This window comes from Belonocnema kinseyi, chromosome 1, assembly GCF_010883055.1.
Source record: "Belonocnema kinseyi isolate 2016_QV_RU_SX_M_011 chromosome 1, B_treatae_v1, whole genome shotgun sequence".
Classification (NCBI taxonomy): domain Eukaryota; kingdom Metazoa; phylum Arthropoda; class Insecta; order Hymenoptera; family Cynipidae; genus Belonocnema; species Belonocnema kinseyi.
In genome coordinates, this window is record NC_046657.1 from 35,669,060 (window position 1) to 35,680,671 (window position 11,612).

General features: G+C 28.1%; 1 protein-coding gene across 1 annotated transcript in view; it reads right to left on the reverse strand.

Annotated features, from left to right (window-relative positions):
• Positions 1–11,181, reverse strand: part of LOC117177449 (pickpocket protein 19-like) — a 25,285-nt gene extending 14,104 nt beyond the window's left edge. Inside the window, exons 1-10 of the mRNA XM_033368148.1 lie at positions 11,148–11,181; positions 10,787–11,073; positions 10,604–10,708; positions 10,366–10,375; positions 7,511–7,777; positions 5,377–5,439; positions 5,034–5,312; positions 3,984–4,037; positions 3,682–3,909; positions 3,327–3,514 (exon numbers count right to left, since the gene is read on the reverse strand). Coding sequence (XP_033224039.1) covers positions 3,327–3,514; positions 3,682–3,909; positions 3,984–4,037; positions 5,034–5,312; positions 5,377–5,439; positions 7,511–7,777; positions 10,366–10,375; positions 10,604–10,708; positions 10,787–11,073; positions 11,148–11,181 — 1,515 coding nt within the window. The remainder of the gene's footprint in view (positions 1–3,326; positions 3,515–3,681; positions 3,910–3,983; positions 4,038–5,033; positions 5,313–5,376; positions 5,440–7,510; positions 7,778–10,365; positions 10,376–10,603; positions 10,709–10,786; positions 11,074–11,147) is intronic.
• Between the last annotated feature and the right edge of the window lie 431 nt (positions 11,182–11,612).

An 11,612-nucleotide genomic window follows, 5' to 3' on the forward strand; every position in this document is an offset into this window, starting at 1 on the left:
ATATGCTGCCTGATGGTCAGCAGCTTTGACTTGTTAAGTGTGTGATAACGGGTCCGGAGTTCGCGGGCGAACTTTCGAACCTTGGCGGTAAAATTCCTGCCAAATGTGATGTAGTCAATCACACATTGAATGCGGGACGCGTACTGTCTTGCCCAGTACTGCTGCATTATACACACCCAAAGGTCACGAGATCCCGCCGATCCATCGCATTGAATCCATTATCATTGGCTCCCCCAACTCTAGATTGGTCGGCATTGTTGGCCGACTCATTGTCGGGAGCCCTGCGCGTTCTGTTGCTTTGAACCGCACTTGCTACAACTATATTTGGTGTTGTCATTGTTGTTCCCACGAGAAGCTAGGGAAAGGGGTTCGTCCATCCTTGTTGAGCCCCGCATGCAAGGATAAGACTGCTTACTCTGAGAGGTCGCCCGGTATCCCAGATTCACCGTTCTAGACACCTCACCCAGGTGCCATTCAGCTTTCGATAAAGAGTTTTTATATTTAATTTACATCTTACTTTTTGTTTTCTAATTGAAATCATTAAAATAGAATCATATAAGTTAATTATTTTTTAATCACTATTCTAGAGTTTAAGAAACCATAAGTAAACCTTTAAATATAGCGCCATACAGTCTACGAAACTCCTTCAACCATGCATCAGTATACTCTTCCAGGAAAATTCATCTATTATTTATCTATTCCTTATCTTCTATTCCTAAACTTTAACTAATCACGAGTAAACAGCGAGTCGAGGCCCAGACAAACACCAGGGGTCAATGACCTCGCGACGTAGTGGAGGGGGAAGGCCGCCGGTCTAGACAGACGGCCGAGGAGTGGGGGTATGCGGCTGGTGTTCCTTACTACTAACAAATGAATTCTTCGGGCATTTGTCGGCAGAAAAATGAGGTTTTCTTTAATGCTTGTCCCTTTATTTGGGAAGTTAAGGAAAATTGCAGCAACATTCATGATAAGTTGATAAATTTTATAATTTTTTTAAAAGAATTTAACAAACAAATGCATTATTCGAGCATCTGTGGACAGAAAAATTTGTTTTTTTTTTAGGGCAGTCTTTTTAATTGTGAACTTGGTGATAATTTTAGTGACACTTATAATAAGTTGATAAATTCTATGATGGTTCAAACAAATTTAATAAGCATATGCATTATTTAAGCATTTTTTGACGGAAAAGTTTTTTCCTAATCTCAGTCCTTTGAGTTTAATTTCTTTATCACTTTAATTCTTTTAATAAGGCTGAAGCTTCGAGATCATTCATTGTTTATTTAATTTGTTTAAACAAATATGTGAAATTCATCAGATAATTATGAATTTTCTTGAAATTACGATAAACATTTCAATTAAACGTGAAGTTCCTAATTAAAGAAGTTTTCATAAAAAAATTAGTTTGAAAAATTCCTTATCTATTCATTTGTTTATTGAATTTGTTTAAAAAAAATCATAAGGTATATCAACAATTTATAAAGTTTTCTAAAATTAGCATAAAGTTCCTAATTAAAAAAATGACATCGAGAAAAACGAAGTTTTCTGTCAAAAAATGCCTGATTAACGTATTATTGATAAAATTTGTTCGTAATATTAACAATAATAATCTCAAGAAGAAATTTCTTCTTTATTATATTGTTTTTGCATTTTCATACAAAAATAAAATTTTCATGAAAAGAGATGAATTTTTAAATGCCAAGGATACATTTTCAAACAATAGTTCCGTTTTCTGTAAAAAAAATATTTCAGTTGCCCTTCCACAATTAAATTATGAAATTATGAACAAAAAATAAGTTGCTACGAAATAGTTGAATTTTTACCCCCAAAATTTTTTTCTTAACACAGATAAATTTTTATTAAAAAAACAAAATGCATTCAAAAAAGATTTCAGGTAAATTTTCAGCAACAAATTAATTTTTCACGATATATGCATTTTTACCAAAAACAAAAATGAAATTTCGTACAAAGACGATTTTTTAGCAAAAAAGGGAGATTTTCAACTAAAAAGTTAAATTTTCTACCAAACACATAATCTTTTCATACCAAAAATTAATGTTTGATAAATTTGTAAATAAAAATTGAAACCTTCACCAACGAAAAAAGCTTTTTTAATTAAAGTGATTCAACCGAATCTTTCGAACAAACCAGGTAAATACTCAAGTAAAGAAGAATATTTTTTAACCAAAAAGTTGCATTGTCATAAAAAATGAAGTTTTTACTCATACAGGTGAATTTTGAAATGAAAATGATAAATTTTAAACAAATAGTTCATTTTTCTATTTAAAAAGATTTCACTTGACTTTTTATAATTAAAATATTAAATTTTAAGCAAGAAATAAGTTTCCACAAAAAAGTGCATCTTCAATTAAAAAATACGAGTTTTTTCAACCGAAACAATGAATTCCGAACATGTTAGTTGAATTCTCTACTAAATATTTACACTTTTATCCAAGAAATATGGCGTTTGTACTAAAACAGAAGAATTTTTGATAAAAACTGGACATTTTTTAAAGAAAGTTCAACTTTCATCCCGAAAAGATTTCTGCTCATTTTTGAAGATCAAAACATAAATGTTAAACAAAAAGTAAATTTTCTACGAAAGAGTTGAGTATTTATCAAAACAGTAGAACGTTTAACCAAAAAGTATGACTCTTAAACCAAATAGTTTAATTTTTAACCAAACAGTTGCTTTTTTATCCAATAATGAATAATATTCTCTTAAAAGAAACGAATTTTTTATTTAAGAAAAAACTTGATTGATTTTTATAATTTTTGAATCAATTAGTCATTTCTTATCGTCTAAAATTGATGCTGCTGATCAAATATTCTTTAATTTCAAAAAAAGTCTACAGAATTTGAAGCATAAGGCGTTTTTATCGTAAGTTGGTTATTTTAGGAAAATATAATATTTTTATTTTTTATATTTATATTTATATTTATATTTATTTACATTTATATTTAATATAGTATTTATATTTATATTCTTGTGTTTTCTCCGATAGATAAATATCTAATTGTAAAATAATTGAACCTTTTTGAATTTCTTCTTTCAATCGACTGGAAAGGTTGTTGCTAAAAAAGGCACCGACCATTAAAAAAATTTTTCTTTTATTGTTAGACACAAAACTTAATATTTTTCAAATAAATAATGCAAAGGAAAGGGTATGGTTACAGATAAACTCTGTATTTCTCTGATGAAAACTTATTACGAAATAAAATACAACTTTATTCATACATTTTTTTCTCTATACTTGAATATTTTTTATTTTCATTAATTAAAATCGTCTATCTGAAGTGTCAGTACTGTACAATATCAGGGACCTTACTGGAGGAAAGTCAGTATGATAAATTTGAGGTTCCGAAGTTGCAGTTCTTGAATCCATAATTTTTTTCCTTTTTGCTCTCATGCACATGTAAAATAGACTAAATGCTCCAACTAAAAATGTGTATATTATTTCAAGTAGACTCAGTATCGACCCACCGAGAAACAAACTAAAAATTCCGCCGAATGAAACTGAAATTTTAATTTGAATTTCCCGCCAATATATCAATGGAATACTTAAACATAACCTCTAATGTTATATGGCGAAATATAAATTGTAATATTTTAAAAATTGCTAATAAATAACAGATTAGATTACTAACAAATATTATTTTAAAATGATAAAATATTTTAAATACCTAATAAATTTAGTCCTGTGACAACAACATGCATTCTGTAACGTATGCTAGCTGGTCCCTCAAAATGGACATCCAGCACAATATCTTCTTTTTTATCAATTGGTATTGCCACTACATTAGATTCATATTTAGAAAAATTACAGGCCGGTGGACAATCGCAAGACATGACTGGCTCGTCTTTTTCAATATGTTGAGTATTTCCAGGTATTGTGTAATTTGTAAAAATTTCTATGATAAAAAAAAGTTCATAATAATTTCTCAACAAATCCTGGAAAAGATTTGATACTTCTCATAATTTTTACCATTGTGTTCTATTAAGCAGACAAAATCCTTCACCTTACATTCTATTGCCTCTGCTATAAACAAAATTTATTTAAATAAAAAGTTTGATTCAATATTTAAAAGCCTAAAAATAGGAATAGAAAATACGGAATCTATTTTTTAAACTAAAGAAAAAAGTATTGAAATTTAAATTTCGCGCTTTAACCTTAATATCATTAGATATTTCAGACTGGGCGGAAGAAATTCAAGATGTCTGCTGACCGAGGGCATTTAAAAAAATTTTTCTTCTCCATAATTAAATTTTTATATTATTTCTCATTTTTCAAGGAATCTGTATTATCATTAGAGAAAAAAAGAAAATCTTAACGTCTTTTTAGACTACATGGTGGCCGAAGATCTGATTGTTGGTCACGTGGTTTTCCCTCAAGCTACTATAGAGGTGGAAAAAAGAATCCTTTTTCTGAAATACACAAATCATTATGTTAGGTGTTACAGGTCAAATTTATCAAAGAAAAACAACCAACCAGCAATCTTAAATTCTGTGGATCGATTCCCAGCGGAGTCAAGGAAAAGTTCTTTTTTTTCAAACAAAATTTAATTTAAAAAAATTTAATTTTAAAGCTCCATCTAGCATGTAAAGACGTTAAGAAATACTGTTAATCTTTGATGATAACAAAGATTCCTTAAAATTTTTTACTTATAATACCGAGCATAATAATGCGTGTATTTCTGAAAAATGATTCTTCTTTCCATCTCCCTAGTAGCTTAAGGGAAAAATACCCGACCGGCAATCGGAAGTTCTGTGTTTCGATTCTCAGCGGAGTCAAGGAAAATATCTTCCTTTGAAAAAATTTTATTAAAAAAATTTTTATTTTTTGAAAGCCATTCAGTTAAATGATAAGACCGATCATTTTTTCTATTTATTAAATAACCTTATTTCAGCCATTTAAAAATAAAAATTCATATCCGAATACGCTTAAGGCGAAAAATAATTGTTTCTCAACTTCTTGAAAAATCAAGTTAAACTGATTTAAAATTTCTTAAATACAAAAAATGAGAATTTTCTTTACTTTTTGGAAAAAAGTAAGAAGGGTTACAATTGCAGTGTTTTTTGACATGCATACGTCTACATTTAGATATGCAAGTTTCTTGGTTGTACTCAGTCTCCTCATCAATGTTTCTATATCGACAAGGAATTTTATCAGGGCTCAAATTTAAAACATCCTGCGTAGCATAGCCGGAAGTGCACTTTATATTCACACTAATCGACATTCCAGATGCAATCGCTTGACCTGAACTAGGCCAGACTTCCGGGTGGTTTATGAGAATCGTTGCACCTCGATTTAAATCTGCATAAAAAATTTCAGCGAATTTTTTTATTAAAAATTCCATAAGCAATAAAGTAAGTTGTACCTTGCCATCTTTCCTTTTCCTTTTTTGACACATTTGCCTGATTAGCGACTTTCTTGACATTATCTAAAAAAATGCATTAAGGTCATGTAGTGTATATAAAAGGCTGTAAGGAACGATCGTGTAGTCCTAATTGTTTGGAAATAAAAAAATTAACAAATTTTTTAAAAATAATTTTTTTGTAGTTCCAGGATGTTATCTGGAATTTTTCGACAAAAATTAAAATTTGAGCAAGAACTTTTCTTCTAAAGGCATTCACATAATTATTATTCACAAAATAAAATTTCTGTTTGAAAAACGTAAGAAAAACAGCCTTAACCGATTTTTTTTTTAAATTCTGGCTCAAGTTTTCATTTTTTCGAATTTTCTTTTCCAAATAAAAAAAAACGATATAAAGGTTCTAAGTTTTTTTTGTTGAAGAATTCTTTTTTTTCTGAAATTGTTAAAAAACTAAAGATTCTTCTTACGGCACGTTTTTGTGTGCACAACTTAGAAAAAATGAAAACGGTGACCCTAAAGAAAGTTTTTTTTTAATTCTGGCTTAATTTTCGATTTAAATTGCGTTTTTCCAAAATGATTCGCAAAATAAAGTTTCCGTTTACGTCACATTCTTGTTTTTTTTAATGTTACCGATCAGAAATTTTGTTTTTATATAAAAATGGAGTTGCGGAGTTTTTTGTAGCAGAATGGTGTTTTTTTCTCTAAAATGACTCACAAAATAAATTTTCTGTTCACGGCACTTTCTCGTCCGATTTTCGTGCTACCTAAAATAATTTTTTTTAAACAAACAACTGAATGTACTGATCCTAAAAAAGCTTTTTTGTATTGCTGGCTCAAATTGTTTTGCGGCGAAATCCAGAACACTTTTTGTGTTTCTTCAAAAACGAAATAAAGGAGCTGAGTTTTTTCGTGAAGAATTGGGGTTTTTTCTAAAATAGCTCGCAAAATAAAACTTGTTTTATTGGCACGTTTTTGTACGTGTTTTGTGCCACACAGCATAACCTTAAAAAAATGAAGGTGATAGCCCTGTGAAAGTTTTTTTTAAATTCTGGCTCAAGTTTTGATTTTTTCGAGTTTTGTTTTTCCCAAAAAAAAAAAACGAAATGGCGGTTCAGAGTTTTTTTTAAAGTGTTTTTTTTTCTCAAAATTATTCACAAAATAAAGTTTCTGTTTACGGCACATTCTTGTTCGTTTTTAGGGCTATCCATAAAAAAATTTTGTTTTTATAAAAAAAATTAAGTTGCTGAGTTTTTTGTTATTTTTTTCTAGAATGTGTCACAAAGTAAAATTTCGGTTTAAGGTACATTTTGTTTATTTTTGGTGCTACGGAGTACAACGTTCTTATGAAAAATGGAGGTGCTGGCCCCAATAAAGTTTTATTTATTTAATTTCTGGCTAAATTTTTTTTTTACTATCGATAGATAATTCGCGACATAATTCAGCGCTGGTTTTGTGTTTCTGAAAAAAGAACAGAAATGTAGGATTAGAGTTTTTCTGTTAGCATAACTGAAAAAAATGTAGGTGCTGGCCCTAAACAAGTTTTTTTTAAATTCTGGTTCAAGTTTTCACTTTTACGATTATTTTTTCCTCCAACAAAAACGAAATGAATGTTCTGAATATTATTTTTAAATTGCGTTTTTTCACAAAATTAATACACAATAAAGTTTATGTTTACGGAAAACTCTTGTTCGTTTTTGTTGCTTGCCAGTGAAAGCTTTGTTTTGATAAAAAAAATGGAAATTCTGAGGTTTATTTATGAAGAATTTGTTATTTTTTCCAAAATGTCTTACAAAATAAAATTTCTGTTTACGGCACATTTTGTCACGTGTTTTGTGCCACACATCACAACTATAACAAAATGGAGGTACTAGTCCTAAGCAATATGTTTTTCTTCTAATTCTGGTTAGAGTTTTGATATTTTTTACTTTTGTTTTTCAAAACAAAAACACAAATGGAACTTTAATTTCTTGGTGCATTTTATTTAACTGTCCAAAATTTTAACTCGATACCTTAATTTATGTGGACGCTAGTTTTTACTCAAAAAAATGTCAGAAAAATAGGAATCGGGTAAGTATTACATGGCCTTAAGTTAGGGCTTTTCTTCAAACAGAAAATATTATGAATAAAAAATAAATACTTAAAGGTGGTGACGTGATGTTCCCCACACGAACTGTAAATTTCAGACCACTTCTGTCACCATATCCAGAAGTTCTTCTTAAACCATGTGAACTGATACTCGAAGTTTCAGAAGTTCGCGAATTAAATGAATAACAAAATCCATATTCTGTTTTTTGTAGATCAAAAATTTGGCAACAATTCTGAGTGTAGTAACGCCACCAGCAGAAGGAAAATAGATCCTTGCAATTGGGCACAACTCTGTACATAATGTCCGTAACATTTACATCTTTAAGTAAAACATTAAAAATTATAATTTCAATTAATTTAATTTATTATTTAATAATGTGTAAACAAAAAACAAGCGGAATGAAATTATCGAAAATCCAGGTAAAAATAAATAATTGTCAATGCCTGTAACTAGAAACTTACCCGTACCGAACATTTTTAAACCAAATGCAGATTTTTGAAGATTTTTAAACAATATTTCAGAGAAAACTTAAGGACATTTTCCTTTAAATTATTTCAAGAAAATATTTAGAAACATTTCAAAAGATTTCAAATAATTTTCTAACAAGAATAAATTTCAAAACTTTCTAATAATTTTTATAGGTTTCAAGAGAATAAAAAAATGTTCTCAAAATTTCTCGGAATACTTACAATGATTTCTTTCGTATAGCACTTATTCAAAAATAATATTTTAACAGATTTCAAAATAATAAAAAATATTTGCGAAAGTATAAAAAATTCTAACATATTTGGAAGCATTTTTGTTTGTTGATTTTTCAGATTTTTAAAAATAATTCTATAGGACAAATTTGAATTATTTTTACAAAAATTTAGAATTTTTTTCAAAATTTCGAAAATAATAAAAAATTACAAACAATAAATAAACGTACATTTCTGAGGACTTTAAAATAAAGTTTTCAGTTTTTTTAATTTTGAAAGATTCAAAGTTAAGGACAAATTGTTCTTAAAATTCGTCAGACCGGGAAACAGGGAAATGACTGAAAAGTTTTTAAGACCGGGAGATGACAATGAATTTATTTTTTGCCCATGAATTTAAAAAATATTTAGAAGAAAAATTTTAAAAAGCAGTCCTGAAGACATGAGCAAGTAAGAGTAAAATCATTTGAAGTATAAAATTAAAGAAAAAACTTTTTGATTTTATCAACTGTAAATATAATAAATAAAATATTTTCTAAGTGCATTGGAAACTAAAGAATTAAAAAGTAATCAATAATTGATCAGACAAAAAGATTCTGAATTCGTTCAAAATTGAAAAATTTACAGATTTTATCTTTAAAAATCAAACTGTTTAGATTCGAAAGCCTTCAGTCATTAAAAAAAAATCTAAACGTCCGATTGAAACCTCATAAACTATTTTTGACTAATTAATTTCAAAATATTGATTCTTTAAAAAAAATAAGTTACCTGTAAATAAAATTGTTGAATTTTGGTGTTTAAATAACAATTGAACACTTAATATTTGCAGAACAAAGTTGAGTAATTTCCAAAAATATTTACAAATTTTTAAGAAGATTCAAAATTAATTTAAAACATTTAAAATGGTTCCAGATCATTTTAATCAAGTTTTTGTACAGAAAAAATTGGCTATTCTTACTGAAATTAAGGTCCAAACAGCCAAAGCATAATTTAAAACAAAATGTAGATTTTTCTAGATTTCAAACAAAAAATTTAGAAGGTTTTTAAGTATACTGAAGGGCTTAAAATAAAATTTTTCTTACGATTGCTAGGAAAATTTAAAATATTTTTATTTTGAAAAATTATTTTAAGAAAATATTTTTAAAGATTTACAAAATTCTCAGCAACAAAAAATCTAAAAGATTTTATGGATATTTTTTTAATTTTGCAGGATTCTCTAAAATTCATAGAAAAAAATAAAATAATTTCACAACATATTTATACAAATTCGGATAAAGTTTCAAAAATCATTTTAAATTTGGAAAAATTTAAAAGAACTTCTAGTTTTGTTTCAAGATTTTGAAATGAATTGTTGAAGATTTTCAAGGACGTTTGAACTATTTAAGATGAAAGTAATTTAAGGCCATGTGACGAGAGGTTCACGTGACCAGATTCCTGTCTTAGCGACACTTTTTTTATTTCCTAATTGATTTGTACACGAAGCGCTATATCGATTTAAAAATTTTGGGACAACAAATAAGAAGCACTAAGAAGTGCTTAGAGAAAATAAGTTGAAAAATAAAAAAAAGTGTCGGCAAAGTAGGAATCTGTTCACGTGAACTACTCATCACATTGCCTTAACTTCTAATTTAAGAAGAGTTTAGTTTAAAACAATTTAATTTCTTAATTTTTCCTTTTTATGGCTTAAAATTGCTTAAAATAATATAATTCAAAAATTTTCAATTTCATTAAATAATTCTTTGATTTAGAGCATTGCAAATCATAATTTATATGTATATTTGTAGAATTAAATCTGATTCTTTGAACTCCACATAATTTACAGAAGTTAAAAATTCTAAATTTTGCAGCTTATCTGCATTTCGTTAATAAAGTGTCCATCAAAAAGTGTTAGTATCTTCCCTTTTATACTTTTTTATTTTTATTTAGCATTTGAATACAAAATGTTATAATGAAAAAAACTTTTAAACTTCAATTTTTAAATTTTAATATTCAAGAGTTCCACATCATATGCTTTAATTTGTAATTTATTTTTATTACATTAAATGGTAATATTTTTAGGTTTAGAGTTAGAATTTTTTAATTGTATCGATCGTGAAAAATGTTTGCAAACCGGGAAAAACCCGGGAGTTTTTTTCTTCGATTGAAACGGCCAACCTGTTGTTTATAAAAAATAATTGTAAAGAAATATTCAAAAAGATTGAAAACCCTTACAAACAATTTCCTGTATTTTTTCAGTTTATCAAAAATTAAAATAAATTATTTAAAAGCAATAAATGAAAATGTTGATTTGGAACTCACCACCTAGTTCAGTAGAAGATATATTTTTTAAAAAAGATATCTCCCCGTATCTGGCGAAAGACATGCTCGATAAAGTCGTAATTATTTTTCTATATAATTGAATATTTTCTGGATTATTTGATGGAATTATTTCTTTTTCTAAATCCATTGCCTTGTTCCAATCGACTCTGTCACGTGGACAAATTGTTACACTTGGAAATGGTAATGAAGAAACTTTGTAACTTGTGGATTCAAGAACAACGACTGTCGGGGCTGCCTTAAAAATCCACCAATTAGAAATTCCGATTTTTATTTCTAATTCAAAGAGAAAAAATGGAAATTTTGTTTTTAATACTTGGAATTCAGTTGCCAGTTGAAAAATCACCTGAGCCGTGAAAGAAACAGACACGAAAACAATAATTAGCCAAATAATTCTTTCAATGGTGTACAATTCTGGATCCAAAATGTACTTCATTCCATGCACGCTACTGTGTGAACAATAATATTGCCATAAATATAATGGATTTGTCAATCTTTTTTCTGCTGGATTTTTTTCCTCTGATTTTTCTATACTTAAAACTTTCGGATCTGAAACAAGATTTGAAGGTGGGTACCACGCTCTCTTCCTTTTTCCACGAGATTCTAAAAATATATGAATTAATATTAAAAGATGAATTACTAATTTACAGAGATTATTTTGCTTTGTAAGTACTCACCTCCGGCGTAATTAAAATTTTTAGTCCTTTTCATTTTAAATTTATGAATTGGCAATGAAAATTAATTCGGTTTTATCACAATTACTCTGCATGTTGTCGTTTATTTTGAAAAGTTTCATCATTTAGGACTGCACAATTCAGTTTTTTTAATTCGTTATCCTATATTTTGATTGAAAACATTTTGAAATAAAAAAATCATTTCAGCAAACAAATTATAAAAGGGTCTTGACTGAAAGTACGAATAAAAAAAAATGTCGAGTTACTTCATACTGAACCTGTCGGGACAGTGTGGGGTGTTCGTGGCTATGACAAGTGAACATGGAGCAAAGAATAAAATATGAGGCTTTAATAAATGCGTTGTTGAATGATTGATCGAAGATAAATGAGACCTTGCAAATAATAATTTAATATTTACTTTATTTACACTCTTCAAACGGAATTCAGTGCTAGACTGATTTAATTATC